Raw genomic sequence first — 25,951 nt, forward strand, 5'->3', positions numbered from 1 at the left:
GAACTGGTTTACTTTCCTGGTGTCTTCTTTTAACTCACTACAGTTTATTTTTTTAAATTAAAAATTTTATGTGAAGTGATTCTTTGCTGTCGAATCCCACTGTATTTCATATTATTTGCATGGCCCTTTGCTTCTAGTGAAGCAGCAAGAAGTACAAAACATCAGTAACTATTTAAGAGTAAAATTTAAAACCAGGCATTTCTTAAAATGAAATGTCATACTGGAAGGCGGACAGCTGCTGTTAAATTACTGCCCAACCTGAAGAACTTCCATGCTATTTAAAAAAAAAAAAAAGGTATCAGCACCAAGATGTGAGCTGGACTGGGTGCCTCTGTAATCAGGGTTGAGTGGAGGCAGGAATTTGGGTTGACTTGCACTTATGCAACTGGGCCAATCACGGTTCAGGGACTGCACTACAACATCTACATGATGGAAAAAGTGAAGCATTTTTGGGGCTTTATTGTTGATTAACAAAACCTCCCACTGTTGTGGAGGTGTTTCACAGACCCTTAGAGACCCCTCTAAAATCATTATTTGTTACCTTAAAATAAAAGATTTTTAACTTCTTAAAGAGGAAATTTAAATCTGTACATACTCTTTTTGGGACATGTAGACCAATAATTTGATTTTTGGCAATGAAAATATGGAATATCAGGCAAAAAAAAATTATCCTTCAAGCTCGGGTCCTCTACCAGAGGCCTGGGAGCTTGAGGGTCCTGCGCAGTATCTTCGCTGTTCCCAGGACTGCGCTCTTCTGGACAGAGATCTCCGATGTTATTCCCGGGATCTGCTGGAGCCACTCGCCTAGCTTGGGAGTCACCGCACCTAGTGCTCCGATTACCACGGGGACCACCGTTACCTTCACCCTCCACATCCTCTCGAGCTCTTCTCTGAGCCCTTGGTATTTCTCCAGCTTCTCGTGTTCCTTCTTCCTGATATCGCTGTCATTCGGAACCGCTACATCGATCACTACGGCCGTCTTCTTCTATTTGTCTACCACCACTATGTCCGGTTGGTTAGCCACCACCATTTTGTCCGTCTGTATCTGGAAGTCCCACAGGATCTTAGCTCGGTCATTCTCCACCACCCTTGGGGGCATCTCCCATTTTGACCTCGGGACTTCCAGATTATACTCGGCACAGATGTTCCTGTACACTATGCCGGCCACTTGGTTATGGCGTTCCATGTATGCCTTGCCTGCTAGCACCTTGCACCCTGCTGTTATGTGCTGGATTGTCTCTGGGGCATCTTTACACAGCCTGCACCTGGGGTCTTGCCTGGTGTGATAGACCCCAGCCTCTATGGATCTTGTGCTCAGAGCTTGTTCTTGTGCTGCCATGATTAGTGCCTCTGTGCTGTCTTTCAGTCCAGCTTTGTCCAGCCACTGGTAGGATTTATGGATATCAGCCACCTCCTCTATCTGCCGGTGGTACATACCGTGCAGGGGCCTGTCCTTCCATGATGGTTCCTCGTCTCCCTCCTCTTTCTTGGGTTTCTGCTGCCTGAGGTATTCACTGAGCACTCGGTCAGTTGGGGCCATCTTCCCAATGTATTCTTGGATGTTCGTTGTCTCATCCTGGACTGTGGTGCTGACACTCACCAGTCCCCGGCCCCCTTCCTTCCGCTTAGCGTACAGCCTCAGGGTGCTGGACTTGGGGTGAAACCCTCCATGCATGGTAAGGAGCTTTCTTGTCTTTATGTCAGTGGCTTCTATCTCCTCTTTTGGCCAGCCTATTACCCCAGCAGGGTACCTGATCACGGGCAGGGCGTACGTGTTGATGGCCCGGATCTTGTTCTTACCATTCAGCTGACTCCTCAGGACTTGCCTGACCCTCTGCAGGTACTTGGTGGTTGCAGCTTTTCTAGCGGCCTCTTCCTGGTTCCCATTCGCCTGTGGGATCCCCAAGTACTTGTAACTGTCCTCTATGTCTGCAATGTTGCCTTCTGGTAGTTCAATCCCCTCAGTTCTGACTACCTTCCCTCTCTTTGTTACCATCCGACTACACTTCTCCAGTCCGAACGACATTCCAATGTCATTGCTGTATAGCCTGGTAGTGTGGATCAGTGAATCGATGTCTCGTTCACTCTTGGCATACAGCTTGATGTCATCCATGTACAGGAGGTGGCTGACAACTGCTCCGTTCCGTAGTCGGTATCCGTAGCCAGTCTTGTTAATGATCTCACCGAGGGGGTTCAGGCCTATGCAGAACAGCAGTGGGGACAGAGCATCTCCTTGGTAGATCCCGCACTTGATGGTGACTTGTGCTATGGGCTTGGAGTTGGCCTCTAGTGTTGTACGCCACATCCCCATTGAGTTCCTGATGAAGGCTCTTAGGGTCCCATTGATCTTGTACAATTCTAGGCATTCCAGTATCCAGCTGTGGGGCATTGAGTCATAGGCCTTCTTGTAATCAATCCAGGCAGTGCACAGGTTGGTCAGTCTGGTCTTGCAGTCTCGGCTGATTGTTCTGTCTACCAGCAGCTGGTGTTTTGCGCCTCTGGTATTCTTGCCAATCCCTTTCTGTGTCCCGCTCATGTATTGACCCATGTTCCTGTTCATCTTAGCCGATATGATGCCTGACAGGAGCTTCCATGTAGTACTGAGGCAGGTTATTGGAGGGGACCGGTCCCTTCTTGGGGTCCTTGGGGATCAGGACCGTCCGACCTTCGGTTAGCCATTCCGGGTGTCTCTCGTTAACTAGCAGCTGGTTCATTTGTGCTGCCAGACGCTCGTGGAGTGCAGTCAGCTTCTTCAGCCAGTAGGCGTGAACCATGTCGGGCCCTGGTGCTGTCCAACTCTTCATACTGGAGACCCTTTCTTGGACCCTTTTTTAGACCCTCTAGCCACTGAGCATTGCCGTTATGGGTTGCATCCTTCTCCCATATGCTCTTCCAGTATTGCTCCGTCTCCAGCCTTGGTGGTGCTGTTCTCTTATTGTTCCCTTGCCACTGAGAGTACACCTTTGCTGGTTCTGTGGAGAACAGCTGGTTTATTCTCCTGCCTTCTATCTCTCTGGTGTACCTCCTCAAGCGGCTGGCCAAGGCTGTGAGTCTTTGCTTGGCAGTTTCCAAGGCCTCAGGTATGGACAGCTTGCTGTATTTCTTAGGCACCTTATTTGTCGCACCTTTCTGCAACTCCGTTAGTTGGCTAACCTCCCTCCGTGCTACTTTGATCTTGCCCTCTAGCCTCCTTCTCCATGGAGGGTACTGCCCCTTGTGGCTGTTCAACTTGTAGCCAAGCATCTCACTGATCACTGTTGCCGTATTGTAGATCAGCTTGTTAGTGTCGGTAATCGTGGTTGTAGGTATTGCCCGTAGTGCTGCATTAACATCATCTAGCAGACCTTCTGAGGGTACTTCACGTAATCTTGGTAACCGGCTACGGGGGATCCAGGTTTCAAGCTTGGCCATGATCCTATTTTTCAGGTCAGTTCCTCTCGCACTCAACGATTCTTCTCCTATCGCACTTGGGGCTATGTACCCAATCTCGGGTGGGGGTGATGATATCTCCCCCCTGACCTGGCGTCCTGACTCCTCCTTGCCGTAGCATTTGTGTTGTACCTCGTCAATCTCTAGCTGTGAGAGCAGTCCCTTCTTTCGAATGTTGGAACACTGAGCTACTAGTTGTTTCGCCGTCATTGTGGATGTTGGGTATCGAAGAATCCATAGGTCCCTCATCCTATTCATGTAGCCCCTTCCGCCGGGGTTGCTTGCGTAGTAGCATTCCAACAACGCCCTGTTTTCATCTCTTGTGTGTGTGTGTGTATATATATATATATATATATATACACACACACACACATATATATACATTAATTGTGTTGATCACCCAGGATACATTGGGCACAGATTGAAGATTGTTAAAGGGAGTCTTTGAGGATTCTCAAATCGTCATAGCAACAGTGAGCAACAGTGAGCAAAACTGTGTTTTCTAAAGAAGGCTGCGTATTTATGACTGGATACATCTGATCTTTAGTCTATGATACACTTAGACTACCATAGATTACCAAAAGCAGAGAAAAAGCTCATTTAACAATGTCAGCAACATGACACCAAATCTGACGTTCAGCTAAACTCTATTTCACAGATGATCCCTTAGCTTTAGAGATTATTTAACACACTCTTTAAAGAGTTTTACTGAAGCAAATTAACATCAGGTTGAGTTCTAAAGTGAATAAAATGTAAATTATCCACTAACCACCTCCTGCTTGTGCTTCCAAAGTCTTTTACTTACCATTTCTGCAAGTTGTCTGAAAATTCTTCAGTTGTTATTGTGAAGATTGTGAATCCATTTTGATTTTTCTGGGTTAAAACCCATTTATCCCAATTTAAACCTTAATTTGTTCCCCATATGTGTAATGATGGCAGTGATGAGCACGCTGCTTCAAAAGAGAGAGCCACAGCACTGCAGCGTTTTCTGATTACTTACCTTAACTTGATATCACACTGAAGCATTTCCAGAACAGACACAACAGAGCTTGATAGCTGAGTGTTTTGTGATACCAAACTGCATTTGCACAACAATACACAGAGACATCTATTGTTGAAGAGGAACAGAGACCAGTTTCTTCACTGACAAAATAGACCAAAATGCAACACAACCTCATATCATAATTCAAAACAAGGAACCCTCTTTTTTGTGATCTGAACCATTGTAAAGGCTAAATAAAGGGAGTGCTAACCCTCTCCTCACTGTCTGGGATGTGCTTAAAGGCATTTGCGGTCATCAGAAAATCACTAACTAAAACAGATGCACAGAAGCAGATTTTTGAGTGGGGTAAGGGAAGTAAATTACAACACTTCATCAGAAAACCGCTCCTGGAATGAGATGGACGTCAAAGATTGATGATATTAAAGGATGCGAGCATAATGAGGGAGGGGATTGATGGTTAAAAGCGCCTGCTTAAGGGCACCAGTGCATCTGCTGTCCTCCTTCTGCAGGACACAGCATCATCACACCGATTTCAGCTCCGGCACTGCGAAATCCTTCACTTAAATGAAGCCTGCCTGCACATCGACAACAGGCAGAGCAGTAATGAGACAGCACATCATTTCAATGTTCAGCTTGCAGGAGACACAGGCTGTAGATGCTGTGAGCAGATGTTTGACAAGACCTGAATGAGGATACAGAGCAGCCGAAAAACAACTATTTTTAGAGAGACTGAAGCTCATTTCTGAATTGTCACATGCTGGATGTGTTCAAGAAACATTATCGAGTCTCTCTAAAGTTTTCATTCTCCCGTTTTAGTCTTTAAAAATCCTGGCAAATACGTCTCTACCTCCTGTTTCTGGAAAAAGAAGTAATACAGAAGATGAGGTCAGCCCACTCTCATCAGTACTTTAGCAAATGTGTAATTACTTTGTCAGCAAGGGGCTTAAATTGCCTACCATGCTTTAAAGATTTAGTTTAAGGTTAAGTGTTATCCATCATTTCATCGCAGGTGTGAGGGGCCTCCCCCCACACCCCACGTTCCATTTTAGCTCTTTTACTATACAGGCTAATTCCACATTGGAATACATTTCGCCTGTGGGGAGTTTAATTTGTATTAGTGACAGATCACTACTGCACCACGAGATGGGAACGAGAAGAGACGCTGCATCCAGGCTCTGTGTGTTTTAGAGCTGCGGTGGGTTCATTCAGTTCAGTTTGCTCTCGAAGCCCAAACACATGAATCTTACAGTGTTTTGTCAAACAAAGGAGCCAATTTATCAAATGTCTCAACATTGTGCTTACTTGTTTTCATCTCACCCTTCAAATTATTTTTGTCTTTTGTTCTCTGCGAAGAGCTGTTTAATGGACCTGCTCATTCAAAACATTGTTTCACTTCTGTTTATCTGTCACTGCTCCATGATGGAGATATCAGTATAAAAGCCACAGAACAGCAACTCTTCAGTACGAACGTTGTTCATGTTTTAGACCATGTAGGTGTACTAAAACCACAGCAGTTTGCTGCTGATTGTATCAGTCACGCCCAGTTGTTCCTGTGATATCTCTTTTAAAACACTGTTTTTCACTTGTTGCTTTAATAGAAAAGTAGAAACCACAAGTAGAACAACAACTCCTATAAGTATACCTGTTTAACTGCCCACTATCACAGTATCTAATGAGACAATCACATGGCAACAGCTCAGTCCATTTAGGCATGCGGACATCGATTATCTGATTACACAACAACCATCTGTAGGGTTTACTTGTTTCCGCTGCAGAAAAAAACTTTTTTATCCATCCATAAGTCAAAATTTCAACTTACTTGGCAGCAATCTAGCTCACAGGGAAATCATAAGCGGCAAACTTAAATACAGCAGCCCGGGTTCCTTTGAGGCATGCCTTTCCCCACTCTCTCTCCCTGCTTTCCTGCATGCTCTTCACTATCTGGCTAATAAAGAGAAAAAAAATTCAGCTCACTAACTTGAAATTTCACTTTTTGGGGGGTAAGTTTGAGTTGGTGAAATTTTGACTGGATGGATGGCAAAAAATCATTTTCAGTGGTGGAAACAAGCTTCCATACTCGAGAGAGAATGGTGCGAAAAAGAGAAAATATACAGAAAATATCTATGAAAGAGGTCAAGCTGACAGGAAGGCTATAGTTACTAAAAAAAACAAAAACAAAAAAAACAAGATCCACCTCATCCACGGTATACAGAAGAGCATCTCTGAATGCAGAAGTCCACACTTAGTGTCACTATTGTAACAAAAAAAAAAAAAAAAGAAAGAAAGAAACTGAGGCTAAAGTTTTGAGGGGTTTACAAAAGTTGAACAATGGAAGACAATGAGAGTCTCAAGAATTCTGAAGAGTTGGTTGAGTTGCTGCCATATTCAGATGGTGCGTAAAGAACATGCTGGTGGTGTAATGATGTGAGGAACATTTTCTTTGCAATCTGTGCCCCCTGGTACAAAGCAAGTAACATTTAAACACCACAGCCCACAGAAGTATTGTTGTTAACCATGTCCATCCCTTTGTTCTGTGCCTAATGCCTAATAATACCTAAGTGGCCAATGAGTTCATTATTCATGTAACATAAATATATATATATATATATATACATATATATATATATATAAAATACTATAATTATGTTTCCATATTTATATCCTCAGGGTGTTCTTAGAGACGTGTCAAAGTGTGATCAGATGATGAACTTTGATTAAATATCAAGTACCATTAAGTACCATCAGACAGGACGATCTAAGTTTTATTTCTAACTAGATCTTTTGCTTATTTGTGGTTCTTTATTTATTGCGGCAGTTTGAGGGCTACACAGCAGATAGACCAGAGTATTATACAGTGAAGCTTCAAATACAAGCCTCACGAGGGAAAACCTGACTGCAAAATGGCAATAATAGCCATTATCGGCATTGCCTGAGAGACAGAAGTTTATGCTAAGCAGGAGCTGGATGTCAAATGCACTGCTCTTAATGTTAAGCTAAAAATAAAACAACAAACACTCCACAGCAACAGGCAACTCATTTCCCTGACAAGTGCAAATACTCATGGAGAAATACTGCAGTCACTCAGTAATATATTTAAAACATCTTTTATTTTGCCATTATAAAATTCAATCTGGATAGAAAAAATATCTTTATTTTTTTAAAACATCTAGCACATTAAAAGAGAGTGAGCATGGTACTACAGATCTGAAATACAACATTGCAGGGATTTTTTTTTTTTAAAAGTGATACTTCTTTTATTACTTCTGGTGCACATATTCTCATGTGTTCTGACCCAATACTGGCTGTTCCAGGTGCTGCTGTAGAAGTATGTTCTTCTTCCCTTATCATCCCTACTGCAAACTCCTCCAGCACACAAAACAAACTTAACTGGGGCAGTGGAGTGTTCAAAGCTTCAGATTTGTGATTATGCTCGTCGAGATGCAATTTTAGTGGGGGGTTTTTTCAAAGCAAAAATGGGCGCAGCAGACAGCCGCGCCACAACAGATGGGACACCAACAGCACCAGCTCACACCTCGAGGGCCACCTGAAAAGGCAGCGAGTCTGTCTTGAGAGAAATATCACTTTAAAAAAAAAAAAAAAACTGACACACAGTGTAAACAGCAGAATGTGTTAAAAGCTCTGTAGACATGTAAATGTTCATGTTTTAAAACAGTAGATAAAAAGTTCCTTTATAAATGTATCCAGTTAAAGAGTTTTTAAATTAGTGTTTTCCTTTTCTTTGTGTTTTACATCAAAAGTCAACATAGTCCTTAAAAAAAAAAAAAAAAAAAAAGTGACTTCCACAAAATCCACTTGCCAGCTGTGACTCGCCCTCTTTACACATCAGTGCTGTAAAAAAAAAAAAAAAAAAAGCTGGAAATGTTTCCAACTTCACAAAAGGTCCAATTTAAAGCACTCACCTGTAAGAAGCCACTTAAGACCGATACCTTTTTTCTTTTTCTTTTTTTTTTCTTTTTTAAATCATTACTCAGGTGCCTGAGCCACATGGTGTTTTACACTAAAAACCCAGAAGTGCAAAAATAAATGGTGTGGTTATTTTAATGGCGGCATGTATACAAATAAATTATTCAGACATATTTAAAGGGAGCTGTCGATTAAAAGCATCAGAGTTTGACACAGAAGTCCGAACTAACACTGATATTATTAGAAGGATATAAAGTCTACGAGCTGGAGAGAGTTCAACACCAAGTTGTGCTTTTGCTTGTGAAGACAGAGTCTTATGCACAGTTCAGGTGGGTTTCACAATGAATTTGTGAGGTCAAATTACAGCTTCTGAGCAGGACTTCCTGTCGCAACTCTGTTTAGTGTCCATCGCCCTTTCAGAGGTCCCCGGCTCCGGCATCCACAGCAGTCAAGCTTTTATTTGCTTGGTTGTCTACACGCCGCTCTCTTGAGACAAAAAGGAAAGGAGAATACAGTCGTGATTGGTCAACCTCAATCGCTAAAAGGGGGTTTAAGAAATGATGTCGTGAGCATCGCCGTTAGGCCTCGGCCTGTTGGCGACCGGCGGGAGAGGTTTCTTGTAAAACTCTGTGGAGGGAAGGAGAAAAGGTTTGGTTGTGTTAGTACGCAACGCCCACGGAGACCTGAAATACAAATTTCTTTTTAAAAAAGTAAGCACTCAATGGAAGCAACCGTGAAAGATGCTGCACAGACTGGAGGAAAATGAATACAGATGAATACACAGACAAGTCTTTGAGTTGATTTTAGATGTCTGCACCCGTGAAAGATCCACACAAACACATGCAAACACATGCCTGGAGAGATGCAGGAGGGAGAGAAAAATAAAGACAACAACGTGGGGTTGAGATGCTAATTAACAGTCAGCGCACGTCTCAAGGCAGAGTTCAGGGTTTCCACTGCAACTTAGAAATCTACCGCCAACACTGTGAGACAAACACCAGGCTTCCTCCTTAAAAAGAAAAAAAAAGAAAAAGGAAAACACATGCAAAACTACTATTTCCATGTAGCTTTAATCACTACTGTGTAGAGAAAACACTGATCAGGTGCTGCAGTTAGTGAATGAGTAAGACCAAGTTAGTGACAAACTGCAGATGGTGGGTGGTTAATGCATGCACGTAAACAGCGGTTAACACTGACGGCACAAACAGCTTTACCAGAATGTCCCGTGTCCCCGAGTGGCTCTAGCTTCGGCAGCCTAGAGACTTTGGGCGTGGCCCATCCCACTAAAGAAACAAAATAAAGAAGAGAGGGATGAGGAGAACAGTGAAGGATCCTGAAAAAGAAAGCCATAACTAGCGGATTATCTCACTCCTTAAGATCGAATGTTGCACACAAACAACAAAAACTCACAGGACCACAATGTATTTGTGTGATCTAGAGCTATAAAGCAGCCTATCAAAATGTATTAAATATCTTCCTATAATACCTCTTAAATATAAAGCAACAGGCTTTATATGCATGCTGCTTATTTCTGCAGTTTTGTTTGTTAATAATGATTTCATTTGAGAGTAACCAGCAGGTCCTGTTGTCAGTCTTGGTCATTCAAGGCCTTCTTCCGCTTTTGTTTGTTATTAACGGGGCTCCCATTGCCCTTGTTTAGGTCTTGTCCTATGTCTTTGTCTGTAATTATTTTTGTATTATTAACCATTTCTTGAATTGCAGTAAAATTCTGACATCTCATATATATAGGAACATATTTGGGGGTTTGTCCAGGACTCATGCTGAGCTCAGTTCACATCTATTACGTGCCTGTAATTGTGCGTTGGAAGTCTTTTTCCATCACATTGTCGAGTAAAATAAATTATGTTGTTGGACATTTTGTTTGTTTGTTTTTGGGTTAGTGTCGGTGTGACAGTGTCCATAGTTTATTGTGCAAAATAATTTTTATTGACTGTGGAAAAATTTATGGTATAAATTTGAAAATCCTATGTCAGATTGTTCTCGAGTTAACCTGGGTGTCCACACTGCCTGCCCACATGGCAGTGTGAATACAATACCCCACCAGCCTTGTACGGCTAATGGGTAAAATAAGTTCTGCCAAATCCATCAAACATATCGTATTTCCTGTAGTTCCTTCGCAATAAAAGTCTTGAATAGGAAGTGAAACATAACAGACGTTTTTCCTCACTGAGCCAATTAGTACAATCAGCCAGTTCTGCACAACAGGGTGAGGGGTAGCAGTGGAGAAGCTGCATGTAACAGCAGCTCAATGTGATGAAGTACAGACTGACCTGGAGGCGGAGGAGAGGTGAGGCTCTCCGTTGGTCCGTCCTCTATCCTCAGCGGGTCCACCCTGTGCTTCCTCTTCAGGTGCAGCTTGCTCGTCTTCTTCTTGCTCTGCTCACCTGTCGTGGCTGAATGAACAGAGATGTGTTGCAAGTGGAGAATCCAGATGTTCAACACGAGCTTAACTATAACAGCTTTCAGCTTTCAACAGTGGGCCTAAGCAAGTTAAAATTAATGCCCAAAGCCATCATTTCATCCTCTAATGCATCTACTTAAAGTTAAATCACCTTTTATCTATGAGCACTCTGAGCTTAGATCATAATAAGAAGATGATTATCAAAAAGATGGCTTAATTTGACTGCATCTCTCTCTTAAATTTTAAAACATCTTGTTCAATAGTTCACTTTCAAAGTGAAAAGAAGCTCACTCGTTGCAAAGCTGAACAACAACGCTGCCAGCGGAAGCTCTTCAAACACCCCCTCTGCCCTGCACATCAAGGCAGATCATTTTTGTATTCATAAAAACTGTTTCGCACTCTGCTTACTTTTAGAAGACTTTCGAATGCTTTGCCAGAAGACTTAACTAAAGTCGTTTCATCCAATCAACTTTTCCTCAACTGAAACTTTCGACTGAATTTGTTCTAACAACTCAATTTCCGAGCTTGGGAGATCCGGGCGTCCTGAAACTCACCTGGAGTGTTGTTCTCTAGTGTTTGTCTCATGTCGCCCTGCTCCTTCTCCTCCTCCTCCTCCTCTTGATCAGTGGCTGCCCTGGGGCTGTTACCCCTTCCCTCCTGCAGCTCTTTTTGCCTCTTCCTTTCCTTTTCTTTATCCTCGTTCTGAAGAAAACATGAAAGTAAAGGGCTCTCTGAAGCACTCTAACTTTAGAGTCTCAACAACATAAACCAGAGTAATAAACTATCAGCCCCAGAGTGTACACACGACTCACTTCAGAAATCATGCTCTCTATTGGCTGAAAGGGGCTCTGAATGTACTCATCATCGGGCTCATCTTCTTGGATGGGCCTTCCCTCTCGCTCTGCCTCCTCCCGCTCCTGTCGCTCTCTGCGGACAGATAAGATGTTAACCTTTCTGCTTAATGATACGCTCCTCCTTGGTAGCGGTGTCACATTTATAAAAAATTGATCTAAGATCACATTTGATTAAAATGTGCATTTGTTCTAGCTCGTAGTTCAGTCACTGGCAGCAAGGTTGCCCTTTTCTAATAGAGGCAATAATTTATTTAGGGATAAATATCTCTTTGCAGACACTTTTGTAACCTTTGGCCTTTTAACATTTCTACTGCTCCCAGAGCTTTACTCAACATTTCTGACCATCTCCTCCCTCCTGTTATGCTTCAAAAAATTTCTGTCTTAGACTTTTCCACTTTATAGTTTAACCTCTTCCACATTTTGTTTGCCACACTGACTTCTGCTGCGTCCTCACCTCTCCTCTCGTATCCGCCGTACTCTCTCTGCCCTCTCTTTCTTGTCTTGCTCCTCCAGAGCGCGCTGCTCAGCCGTGTCCTTCTGCACTCGCTCGGTGATGGCTTCATAGTCTTTGGCAATGTTGCTGAGCAGCCAGTTCAGGCCCTTCTTGATGGACTTGTCAACCTTTTTCCCATAGCCTAAAACGGCTGAGCATGGTTCCTGTAGAAGAAATGTACATTGAGGTTAAAACATTAACATCACCTCCAAAACAGCACAAACTTTTAACCGATGCAAATGTAGCTTTGCACCCACTAGATTAACAGGTCATCTTCACTGTTTTAAAAAAAAACCTCAAAGCCATACTTTCTGTCTATAAATTCAGTTCACAAACACTTACAATCTGACAGAGACACTTGTTCTCATTAACAAGCTTCTCTAAGGACAGGTTCTCAATGATGTCAGCTTCAGCCAGTGCTCCCTCCTGGTCTTGTTTGTTTGCAAGTCTGAAAACAGAAAGGAAAAAACAAGACGTGTTGGTTATGGCCATCAACAGATCTCTGTTCATTCCACCGTCCATTAGTTTTGTTTCCACCTAGCTCCATAACAGTTCATCAGTATAGCTGGGGACCCAAATAAGTGCAGTGCCAAGTTTGAGGTCTTCTCATATTTGGCCTGCAAGTACCAAGGCATAGTGCTACCTGCTCCACTCTGTGTGCAAGAAAAGTTTAACCAACAAGAGGACAGAGAAAAACAAAATAATAGAGAGCTCAGCAAAAAGTTCCCATTTTTTTCAAAATCTGATGGTCTGAAACTCTCATAAAGGTAGATGGATGACTCGCTATAGTCTGTGTTTTTTTTAATCCACATTATATAATTTTGTCTTTGATTTCCAGCAAAAGGCCTAAATCATGTTGTTTGGATGAACAGTCCTCCAAAACTCTAGACACACACACACAGAGTGTATCCTCGTTTATACACAGGTAATTCAGTAACTTGCCAATTAGCAACTTGCTAATTCACACAGTGTGATGCATTTAAGGAATACCCATAAATTGTGGCTGCGAACAAACCTCAGTTAACCTCCCTTTGAATGGGCCATTGGCTGGTATATAAACAGCTTAATATTTTCACTACATTTCCTGAAGCAATCCAACTCACCCAGTCATTAAAGAGAAAGGTAAGGTAGTTCCAAGGACACTTATCAGACTCAATTTTTTGCAAGGTGCATAATTACAATGTCTGGAAATCTTATGGAAATCTGTTCTGATTGTGACTTGCTCATTAAAGCACTCTGCATACCTGGAAACACACTTAACTCTCATCTCTGCAGCCAGCATGTTGTGTCCTGATTACTGATTAAACAGATGCCTGCAGGAATCAACCTGCAGTGCACCCCGCATTCAACAAAATTGAAGCGAGGGCTGAGGCTTCAAATCTGGGCAATTTCTCTATTATCTCCATCTATTTCAGCTTACCCTCTGCACTTTGCTGGTCGTTCTGTTTTCCCTCATGTGCATAGGCAATCTCAAAGTAAATTCTACTCAAAAGCTAATGATGTTATTTATTCAGAGAACTCACACTAGCACAGGCTTGCCAGCGATGCGTGGGTGCTGAAGGACCTCAGCCATGGTCTCTCGCGTCTCCTGGATCCGCTGGACGTCGCTGGAATCGACCACAAACACCACACCGTGCGATTCCGAGTAGTAATTTTTCCAGATTCCCCGGATTCTTTTCCCGCCCCCCAGGTCAAAGATGGTCACTTCGAACTTGCCCTGCTTCAGGTCGACTTTGGAAAAGCCCACTGTGGGAGCGACGTCCCGCGGATTGTCTGAAAACACGAGCAGGTAGAGGTCACGCATCCGCAACGAGGTCAATAAAACATGATTCTGCAAACTGGATTCTCACCTCCCTGAATTCCCCGCACCGTGGCAGTCTTCCCTGCATTATCCAATCCCACCATCACCAGAGTCACCTTCCTATAAGATAGGAAACGGGAAAACATAAATATAGGTGCACACAAACGGGTCTACCACATTGCACAGAGCCTGGATGGAGTCTGTGAGCAAAAGAGGCTGCATGGCATTAGCTCTCATGACTCAATTGGGGCCACAGATAAGCCACTTTATAATCTGAACGCAATCAGACAGTGAGTCAACAACAGTCACATTGTGAACTGACACAAATAACGCATGACAACATTGCTGCGGATTGACTCCAATTAATACCTGTAATTGTTTTATTAACACCTGGTCGACTGTAGAACTTGTAAATTTGCATACTTCAAATTAACAGCAGAATAAAATGATCACAGTCTTGTTTTTTAATCCTCTTTTTATTTCCATTAGAGAGCTGCAGTCAGCAGCAGTGGCCATTGTGAATATTTAAAAAACATGCCTTAAATGAACACTGGCAAACAAAGAAACAGATGCACAATCAGTCATCTGTGCAGCTGTGCGCACACCTGGGTGGCCAGCTGGGAGGCTAATCTGGAGCTCTGACAGTCTTGGTGGAAAATTTTCATATGCAAGCATAAAAAAACTTTTCTGAAAGCAATGCAAGATTTGCACCAAAATTAGCTACACTTGCTTAAAAAGGGTCATAATCACACTGTGACGACACTTATCTTCAACTGAAGGAAGGAAAACAATGAGAGACGCGGCACTTCACTTACACTGGACGCTTATGCTGTAATCATAACCCAAATCTTGAGGTTTACATCAAAGCTCCCGGCATACATAAATAAATAAGTGGGAAGAAACAGGCGAAAATATTAAACTGAGGAAACACACACTGAAACGGAGCAAGCTGACATGATAATAAAGCTCAATTGTAGACTTACACAGGACCTGTTCTTCATTTCCTAGCTGCATACTTAACTTTGACACTTTCGCCGAAAATACATCAACTGCACTATCCATCTAACCGTCTTCTGGAGCCAACCGGCCTTCATCAGGGTAGGCTCTCGGCATAAACCTCCCAAAAGCAGAAACAAAGGGTGAGGCACTGTCTCCCTGCTGTCCCCTAACCCACAGCCATCAGTCCTGGCTGCTGTGAATACCTCATGGTGACAGGTCAAACTGAAGAGCCCTGCTGAACCACCTGGCTGCGGGATTAGGTGAGGATTTCTGATTAAGTCCAAAGGATGAGATCCTTCACACGTACCACGTGAGTTAAGCACTGTCAATTACATTTTGCTGGTCTTGCTGCTTTGTACTGTGGGTCTGAAGTAGTCTAAAGGGTCCACAAAAAGCCTCATGGCTTAAAAAAAACGAACAGCTAACACAAACAGCACAGAACAAATCTCTTTCACTAGCCATCAGATCACTGTACAAAACACATTTCTGTCTTCTCTTTATTAAGGTGACATTGTTTATATACTTGCTTTTACAATCATGTTGAAACCTCTTGATTTTTTCCCCTCTTATCATCTTGTATGGAAAAACGTATGATGCTGCTTCATAACTAACAGAGAGAGCCGCATTGTACAGTGTTTATTTACATGGCTCTACAGCAGCGGTCCCCAACCTTTTTTGGGCCACGGACCGGTCTTTAAGATGTCGCGGATAAATACAACAAAATATTACTAATACCGCTAAAAACCAAGAAAATTATATATATATATATATATATTAGGGGTGCAACGATACACAAAATTCACGGTTCGGTTCGGTTCGATACTTTGGTGTCACGGTTCGATATTTTTTCGATACAAGAAAATGTTCATGCATTTTTAATTTGTCATTTATTAAAATTATAAATATATATTTTAACTCAAAAGTACAGTTTTTAAATTTAACCCTAACCCTTGTGCGTGTTTTTTTATTTTGACAGCGAATGCGCACCTGCGGACCACTTATGTGCAGCCCTGGTTATTTAGCTCATCATATCGCAGCCACAGAAATTCTTTTGTCCATGAAACCATAAAGCTGCACTTTCTTTTTGCCTTATAGTCTGATTTGTCATAACTTCTCCGTTTTGTGGTAAGCTTTTCTTTGGCTGTCACTTCTTCACCCTGACCTGTCTTATTTGGCTCAGCAGAACTGAAATGCTTTTACACGCTCACTCACATAAGCTCAGCGATTCTCTGCGCGATCAACCTCTCACATGTTTAAGCTTGCTGCGGGAGATTTCACTTGTCATGTTTGCATAGTAAGCTAACGATTAATAAGACGATGTCAGAGGAATTGGTGCACAAATTATCATCACTCACAGATCAGTGCTGTCGCTCTCTATACACAGTTCGCACGATTGCAAAGTGAAAGCAAAAAAACAAGCGCAAATTCAAACGCGACTTCAATATGTCACATATTGACAGTGGCTCACCGATGCCAATGACATAATTACCCAGCTACATTTCTGAAAGAATGCAAAAGCATTGACATATATTTTTCCTACAATAGCCCGACGGGCAGGGAAGAGAAAGATTTTGGTAGCCCGACTGAAAAAAATCGCTAGCTCCAGGACGTCGGGCTAGCGATATTGCAAGCCCTGTATCTGATTGAGGAATCACTCATCTTTGGAAAAGAGAGTTTATTACAGAGAAATGTCTCTTTCCAAAATAAAAGCTATACTATCCGCTTCTTCTGGGCTATATTCTCAGCAGCATAAGGACAATCATGTGCTAACAGCTGTCTAAATGACTCGGCTAAAGTTAGTAGCATGCTTGTTGTTTTTTTTGTCTGCTTCCACTTGTCTTTGCACTAGGATGATGTCGGCGTAAATGTGCAGTCATATTCGTTGTGTTCCCACTAGTGCTTTCAAGTTAATCTCGTTGAAATGACCTTAACGCCACAACACGGCAAATCTCCGTTAACGAGCTACCGCCGATCGCTCCGTGCATGGGGCTAGACGGCCAACACGTTAACGAGCTAACTGCGCTAACACACTAGTTCACACCAATGTAATTGAGCATTGCATGGCACATCCAACATACTGTTTTACTTTAGTCCATGACTCGCTTACCTTCAGGGTCATACGTCACATGAAAACCAAAATAATTCCAAACGCCAGATCTGAATGAGGTTCAATTTGCCTGTTGCAAGTAGAGCTTAACTTCTGTCTCGCTAGCTTGCCCTGCGCTCTTCCTTCTGACTATGCTGTCTGTGTTGAGCGCTCAGTGGATCTGCGCTCGACAGTGCAGCCTAGGCGGAGTAGTCGAACACAGATTCACTGAGCGCTCAACACAGACAGCATCGTCAGAAGGAAAATTGATAAAATAAATTACAAATGTTGTATTGTTCGATACATATGCGTACCGAACCGAAAGCACTGTATCGAACGGTTCAATATCGATACGAATATCGTTGCACCCCTAATATATATATATATATATATATATATATATATATAAAAAAAACACCCAGCACGCCCCTGCGGGCGGTTTATCCTTCAAGCTCGGGTCCTCTACCAGAGGCCTGGGAGCTTGAGGGTCCTGCGCAGTATCTTAGCTGTTCCCAGGACTGCGCTCTTCTGGACAGAGATCTCCGATGTTATTCCCGGGATCTGCTAGAGCCACTCACCTAGCTTGGGAGTCACCGCACCTAGTGCTCCGATTACCACGGGGACCACCGTTACCTTCACCCTCCACATCCTCTCGAGCTCTTCTCTGAGCCCTTGGTATTTCTCCAGCTTCTCGTGTTCCTTCTTCCTGATATCGCTGTCATTCGGAACCGCTACATCGATCACTACGGCCGTCTTCTTCTCTTTGTCTACCACCACTATGTCCGGTTGGTTAGCCACCACCATTTTGTCCGTCTGTATCTGGAAGTCCCACAGGATCTTAGCTCGGTCATTCTCCACCACCCTTGGGGGCATCTCCCATTTTGACCTCGGGACTTCCAGGTTATACTCGGCACAGATGTTCCTGTACACTATGCCGGCCACTTGGTTATGGCGTTCCATGTATGCCTTGCCTGCTAGCATCTTGCACCCTGCTGTTATGTGCTGGATTGTCTCAGGGGCATCTTTACACAGCCTGCACCTGGGGTCTTGCCTGGTGTGATAGACCCCAGCCTCTATGGATCTTGTGCTCAGAGCTTGTTCTTGTGCTGCCATGATTAGTGCCTCTGTGCTGTCTTTCAGTCCAGCTTTGTCCAGCCACTGGTAGGATTTATGGATATCAGCCACCTCCTCTATCTGCCGGTGGTACATACCGTGCAGGGGCCTGTCCTTCCATGATGGTTCCTCGTCTCCCTCCTCTTTCTTGGGTTTCTGCTGCCTGAGGTATTCACTGAGCACTCGGTCAGTTGGGGCCATCTTCCCAATGTATTCTTGGATGTTCGTTGTCTCATCCTGGACTGTGGTGCTGACACTCACCAGTCCCCGGCCCCCTTCCTTCCGCTTAGCGTACAGCCTCAGGGTGCTGGACTTGGGGTGAAACCCTCCATGCATGGTAAGGAGCTTTCTTGTCTTTATGTCAGTGGCTTCTATCTCCTCCTTTGGCCAGCCTATTACCCCAGCAGGGTACCTGATCACGGGCAGGGCGTACGTGTTGATGGCCCGGATCTTGTTCTTACCATTCAGCTGACTCCTCAGGACTTGCCTGACCCTCTGCAGGTACTTGGTGGTTGCAGCCTTTCTAGCGGCCTCTTCATGGTTCCCATTTGCCTGCGGGATCCCCAGGTACTTGTAACTGTCCTCTATGTCTGCAATGTTGCCTTCTGGTAGTTCAATCCCCTCAGTTCTAACTACCTTCCCTCTCTTTGTTACCATCCGAGTACACTTCTCCAGTCCGAACGACATTCCAATGTCATTGCTGTATAGCCAGGTAGTGTGGATCAGTGAATCGATGTCTCGTTCACTCTTGGCATACAGCTTGATGTCATCCATGTACAGGAGGTGGCTGACAACTGCTCCGTTCCGTAGTCGGTATCCGTAGCCAGCCTTGTTAATGATCTCACTGAGGGGGTTCAGGCCTATGCAGAACAGCAGTGGGGACAGAGCATCTCCTTGGTAGATCCCGCACTTGATGGTGACTTGTGCTATGGGCTTGGAGTTGGCCTCTAGTGTTGTACGCCACATCCCCATCTGGAGGCATTGAGTCATAGGCCTTCTTGTAATCAATCCAGGCAGTGCACAGGTTGGTCAGTCTGGTCTTGCAGTCTCGGCTGACTGTTCTGTCTACCAGTAGCTGGTGTTTTGCGCCTCTGGTATTCTTGCCAATTCCTTTCTGTGTCCCACTCATGTATTGACCCATGTGCCTGTTCATCTTAGCCGATATGATGCCTGACAGGAGCTTCCATGTAGTACTGAGGCAGGTTATTGGTCGGTAGTTGGAGGGGACCGGTCCCTTCTTGGGGTCCTTGGGGATCAGGACCGTCCGACCTTCGGTTAGCCATTCCGGGTGTCTCTCGTTAACTAGCAGCTGGTTCATTTGTGCTGCCAGACGCTCGTGGAGTGCAGTCAGCTTCTTTAGCCAGTAGGCGTGAACCATGTCGGGCCCTGGTGCTGTCCAACTCTTCATACTGGAGACCCTTTCTTGGATATCTGCCACTGTGATGGTTACTGGACCCTGTTCAGGGAGGTCGCTGTGGTCTGCCCTCAGATCCACTAGCCACTGAGCATTGCCGTTATGGGTTGCGTCCTTCTCCCATATGCTCTTCCAGTATTGCTCCATCTCCAGCCTTGGTGGTGCTGTTCTCTTATTATTGTTCCCTTGCCACTGAGAGTACACCTTTTTCTCTGGTGTACCTCCACAAGCGGCTGGCCAAGGCTGTGAGTCTTTGCTTGGCAGTTTCCAAGGCCTCAGGTATGGACAGCTTGCTGTATTTCTTATGCACCTTCTTTGTCGCACCTTTCTGCAACTCCGTTAGTTGGCTAACCTCCCTCCGTGCTACTTTGATCTTGCCCTCTAGCCTCCTTCTCCATGGAGGGTACTGCCCCTTGTGGCTGTTCAACTTGTAGCCAAGCATCTCACTGATCACTGCTGCCGTATTGTAGATCAGCTTGTTAGCGCACTTGGGGCTATGTACCCAATCTCGGGTGGGGGTCGGGTCCTCCTTGCCGTAGCATTTGTGTTGTACCTCGTCAATCTCTAGCTGTAAGAGCAGTCCCTTCTTTCGAATGTTGGAACACTGAGCTACTAGTTGTTTCGCCGTCATTGTGGATGTTGGGTATCGAAGAATCCATAGGTCCGTCATCCTATTCATGTAGCCCCTTCCGCCGGGGTTACTTGCATAGTAGCATTCCAACAACGCCCTGTTTTCGTCTCTTGCCCACCGATGCCTTCTTGTTCCAGTAGCCCACTTTTCGTCAGGGTGCCCTGGTTCCTCAACACCTGACGCGGACCTTGTTGATCCGGGCGACGTCCGAGCCGGCATGCCTTCATATTTATCTGTCTCATATATATATATATATATATATATATATATATATATATATATATATATATATATATATATATATATATATATATATATATATATATATATATATATACACACACACACACACACACTAGGGCTGGGCGATATGACCCAAAATTCATATCTCGATATTTTTTAGCTGGATGGCGATATAAGATATATATCTCGATTTTTTTTTTAAAGCCATAAGTTAAGAACAAAAAGAGAGTTCTTAGTCACACTGTGTCCCAGATGTCACACGGGCACTTTTATTTACATACAGCATAGATGTACATGAAGAAATTACTCAAAAATAAATTATCAGCATTTATTAAATAATCATGGTCCATAAATAAAAGAAAATGTTGTTTTTGTGCATAACAAAAAGCTCACAATTGTGCAGTCAAAATGTAAACTAATAGACGCTGAGCATAATAACAAAGAGACAGATTTCACAGCTGCACCACGTCTCTGAACAGGTGCCGTTTGTGGTCCTTATACACACACAGTACGTATCACTCCGCGAGGCTCCTCCCCGGTAGCCGTAATCCTCCGACATCAAGCCATGCAGCTCCGTAGCTTAGCAAAGTCATATTAAAACATTTTTTGACAGATTGCTGAGCGCTGTGTACCACATAAAATCGGTTCGTGGTCAGTAAGCACAACCAGAATTCATACATAAGGCGCACTGTCGAGTTTTGAGAAAATGAAAGGATTTTAGGCCGTGCAGCTCCTCCGGGCTGCATGTCGTTAGCGCGGTTAGCTCGTTAGCACGGTTAGCTCGCTAACACGTTGACGCCGTCCAGCCCCACGCACGGGGCCATCCGCGGTAACTCGCTAACGGAGATTTTCCGCTTTCATCTTGTCATTGCCTGCAGGTGAAGCTATGGGGGAGGCGGAGTTGTGTTCAGTGAAGGAGAGGCGAGGCAGAGTAACGCTGCGTAGAGACAAAAGTGGACGAAAGAGAGGCAAACCTGCGGCTCCACAAGTATAATTATAACGTAACATAGACTATATCGATATAAACGATATTGTCACATCTTATATCTCGTATGAAAATATATCGATATTTTTAAAAAACTCGATATATCGCCCAGCCCTAACACACACACACATATATATACACACACACACACACACACACACACATATATATATACACACACACATATATACATACATATTAGGGGTGCAACGATATTCGTATCGATATTGAACCGTTCGATACAGTGCTTTCGGTTCGGTACGCATATGTATCGAACAATACAACATTTGCAATTTATTTTATCAACTTTCCTTCTGACGATGCTGTCTGTGTGGAGCACTCAGTGAATCTGCGTTCGACTACTCCGCCTAGGCTGCACTGTCGAGCGCAGATCCACTGAGCGCTCCACACAGACAGCATCGTCAGAAGGAAGAGCGCAGGGCAAGCTAGCCAGACAGAAGTTAAGCTCTCCTTGCAACATGGCAAATTGAACCTCCCCCACCCTCATTCAGATCTGGCGTTTGGAATTATTTTGGTTTTCATGTGACATATGACCCTGAAGGTAAGCGCGTCATGGACTAAAGTAAAACAGTATGTTGGATGTGCCACGCAATGCTCAATTACATGGGTGGGAGCTAGTGTGTTAGTGCAGTTAGCTCGTTAACATGTTGGCCGTCTAGCCCCATGCACGGGGCTATCAGGGGTAGCTCGTTAACGGAGATTTGCCGTGTTGTAGGGCTGCTCAATTAATCGAATTTTAATCACGATTACGATCTGGGCTTTCAACGATCATTAAAAATGACTGAGCCGATTATTAGCCCCTCCCTCATTTATCCGCGACACCTTAAAGGCCGGTCCGTGAAAATATTGTCGGGCATAAACCGGTCCGTGGCGCAAAAAAGGTTGGAGACCGCTGATTAAGAGGACCCGAGGGAAGCTCGGAAAGCTAAGCAGAAGTTATTTGGAGAGGAGAGTGACTGCCGCTGGTTGAAAAGAGTTTAAAAAAAAAAAAAAAAACTTCAGTGGTGTTGCACACTATTTTATATTATTTTTTAAAAGTCATTGTTAACCCTTTAAAGCCGGTCAGAGCAGCACGCTCCATTTTGCGTAACCCTGTAGAACCTGAACCGTGTAAGCTAGCGCAATAATTTGTTTTGCATATGAAACCGGAGGAGTTGTACTTACATCTTATGCCATCAGCTTGTCCTCGGTCACGGTTTCGTTCCACATATAGCTTTGCAAAAATTGCATAAAAAGCGCTTGCAGGAACAAAAACATAATATTCCAGAAACACGCTTTGCCGTTCCTATCAGCTGTTCGTAACACTTCCCACAGTGAAATGATGCACATGCTGTTTTCTTTGCAAATTTGCATCATAGGATTGTTTTTTGTTTTTCCTGCAGTATATAAAAATTGCTGTATCTCCAAAATAAAACTATGAAGACACTCAAAATAAATTTCCTGTGGTGGGAAACTATTTTTTGCAACTTTATTGTATTTAAAGTTTTGAGGGATAAACCTCTTAAATTTCTCCAAGTAGAAATATATGTAAACAAAACAAAAGCGATTTTAAATTTTTTTTGTAGTTTATTGCACTTTTTTGCAATTTATGTAATTACTATGGACTTAATGCATACATATTATTAAAATATGGGCTATAACAGTTGTATTGATGTATAGCAACTTGAAATGCTCCCACAAATGGCACTACAGCATGTAAAAAAAATAATATAAGCTCTGGTGGACTTGGTTCTATAGTAGGTCTTAAAGGGTTAAATAAATATCGTCAAATAATCGTGATCTCAATTTCAGTGAAAATAATCGTGATTATCATTTTTGCCATAATCGAGCAGCCCTAGCGTGTTGTGGCGTTAAGGTCATTTTAACGAGGTTAACCTGAAAGCACTAGTGGGAACACAACGAATATGACTGCACATTTACGCCGACATCATCCTAGTGCAAAGACAAAAACAACAAGCATGCATGCTACAAACTTTAGCCGAGTCATTTAGACAGCCGTTAGCACATGATCCTCCTTATGGGGACCTGATATGTTTAATATGCTGCTGTGAATATAGCCCAGAAGAAGCGGATAGTATAGCTTTTATTTTGGAAAGAGCCATTTCTCTGTAATAAACTCTCTTTTCCAAAGATGAGTGATTCCTCAATCAGATACAGGGCTCGCAATATCGCTAGCCCGACGTCCCGGGGCCAGCGATTTTTTTCAGTCGGGCTACCAAAATCTATCTCTGCCCTGCCCGTCCGGCTATTGTAGGAAGGAAAAATATATGTCAATGCTTTTGCATTCTTTCAGAAATGTAGCTGGGTAATTATGTCATTGGCATCGGTGAGCCACTGTCAATATGTGACATATTGAAATCGCGTTTGAATTTGCGCTTGGTTTTTTTGCATTCACTTTGCAATCGCGTGAACTGTGTATAGAGAGCGACAGTACTGATTGGTGAGTGATGATAATTTGTGCACCAATTCCTCCGACATTGTCTTATTAATCGTTAGCTTACTATGCAAACATGACAAGTGAAATCTCCCGCAGCAAGCTTAAACATGTGATAGGTTGATTGCGCAGAGAATCGCTGACCGTTATGTGTGTGTGTGTAAAAGCAGCAGGATATATATTTCAGTTCTGCTGAGCCAAATAAGACAGGTCAGGGTGAAGAAATGACAGCCAAAGAAAAGCTTACCGCAAAACGGAAAAGTTATGACAAATCAGACTAGAAGGCAAAAAGAAAGTGCAGCTTTATGGTTTCATGGACAAAATAATTTGTGGCTGCGATATGATGAGCTAAATAACCAGGGGTGCACATAAGTGGTCCGCAGGTGCGCATTCACTGTCAAAATAAAAAACACGCACAAGGGTTAGGGTTAAATTTAAAAACTGTACTTTTGAGTTAAAATATATATTTATAATTTTAATAAATGACAAATTAAAAAGGCATGAACATTTTATTTTGTATCGAAAAAATATCGAACCGTGACACCAAAGTATCGAACCGAACCGTGAATTTTGTGTATCGTTGCACCCCTAATACATACATACATACATACATACATACATACATACATACATATATAGATATAGGAGGTTAAATGAGGAACTACAATAATAAAACAAAAATGTTACATGGTAATAAAATAAATGATGTGGTGTGATCTTCTGATATAGAGTAACACGTTGATAGAAAAAATAAATATGTAATACTTAGGTAGAAATGCTATAACACTATAAAACAAAGCCTGAAATCCACACTGTATGAATTCTTTGGTTTATTTTAACTTTAAAAGTTGTTTTATGTTACTTATTTATTAGAAGAAAAACTGCATCTTCAGTATCACAAGATAAAAGATCTAATGGCCTTTGAAAAATAAAAAAGGCCATTTCTTCTGCAAGAAATAAAAAGCTAGAGGGGATTTTTTTTTAAGCTAACTTTAATGGATTATGTCATAAACTAACAAAACTGCAAATACAGAACTGTCTCAGCTTTATTAAAAGGTTTATGGCGTGTGATGTGTCGGTGATAGTATCTCATTTACTGTTTCACTGAAAAACGAACTGAATGTATAACAACGAGCAGCTCCACTTTTCGAAGCACCTCAACAGGTTGAAGCTGTCCGTGATTTCGGAGTGTGAAGCACTGATTTTGGGGCATCATATCGTGACCTAACTTACCTTGCAGGCTCCTGCCAGCGTTTTAGCCAGTTGCAACAATTCGCCATCAGGCTAAACATCGCAGTCCGGGTCCGAATGACTGAGTGGTGGTCCAGGTGGGCAGCGACACTCCACTATCCAGCCCTGCTCATCGACTCTTAACCTAAACTAGCTACATGGCGAACTAACCCATCAAAGTGTAAACGTTTAGCTTTTAAATGCCTCACCCAACTTACGTCGGTGAATAATTTAGTCGTTACCGTGTGTTTTCGATAAATATTAGGCTGGAAGACATTATTTTCCAGAAGCTGAACATCCCGTTAAACGAGGCTAGCCAAAGCTAATGTAGTTAGCAATAACGGTATTTGTAGTATCGTTTAGTTTGTAGTGTCCGCAAATACGTGAGTCGTTTACCACTTACATCTGAGCCCTACTCACCAATAAAATGTGCTCGTTTGTAACCAAGCGCATAAATACTGAGTATTTTACTACTGAAATATTCGCTACTTAGCGTTAGCCGATTCCTAGCAGTCTGCTTTGTTTACGCCGTCTTTTCTGCTGCTAGGCTGCGGACGTGCCTTCGTCATCTTCCGTCATCAACAAATCAGCGCCAGCGCAGATTCCGAGCCTGCGCACTCGTTACAATTGTGACCAATCAAATAACCTACTACAGCTATAATGCCGAGGAATAATAATAATTTGTTGTTATTTTTTTAGTATTTAATTAGCTGGAAAAGTGTGTCCACAGTTCAAGCAACTTAATTAAAGAAGTCCAGACGCTTTTCTTTGCAAGCTCCTTTGACCACAGCTAGTACATTTAAATTAGGCCCATGAGTTACATTGCTCTGCAATAATACTACTTATTATTATTATTATTATTATTAACA

At 43.1% G+C, this 25,951-nt stretch overlaps 1 protein-coding gene across 2 annotated transcripts; it reads right to left on the minus strand.

Annotated features, from left to right (window-relative positions):
* Positions 1-8,006: 8,006 nt before the first annotated feature.
* arl13b (ADP-ribosylation factor-like 13b) lies at positions 8,007-25,651 on the minus strand. 2 transcript variants are annotated; one of them, XM_080878452.1, is made up of 10 exons: positions 25,086-25,651; positions 13,976-14,046; positions 13,649-13,898; positions 12,468-12,573; positions 12,087-12,289; positions 11,591-11,705; positions 11,333-11,480; positions 10,648-10,770; positions 9,571-9,639; positions 8,007-8,842 (listed from the first exon to the last, which is right to left on the minus strand). In XM_080878452.1, the coding sequence occupies exons 1-10, from the start codon at positions 25,142-25,144 to the stop codon at positions 8,829-8,831; spliced, it is 1,158 nt and encodes a 385-aa protein (XP_080734578.1). In that variant the 5' UTR covers positions 25,145-25,651; the 3' UTR covers positions 8,007-8,828. The 2 variants fall into 2 exon arrangements, with proteins under 2 accessions (XP_080734578.1, XP_080734577.1); XM_080878451.1 differs by having other exon boundaries at positions 8,007-8,983.
* Between the last annotated feature and the right edge of the window lie 300 nt (positions 25,652-25,951).

Source organism: Rhamphochromis sp. 'chilingali' (assembly GCF_963969265.1).
Source record: "Rhamphochromis sp. 'chilingali' genome assembly, chromosome: 3".
Lineage (NCBI taxonomy): Eukaryota > Metazoa > Chordata > Actinopteri > Cichliformes > Cichlidae > Rhamphochromis > Rhamphochromis sp. 'chilingali'.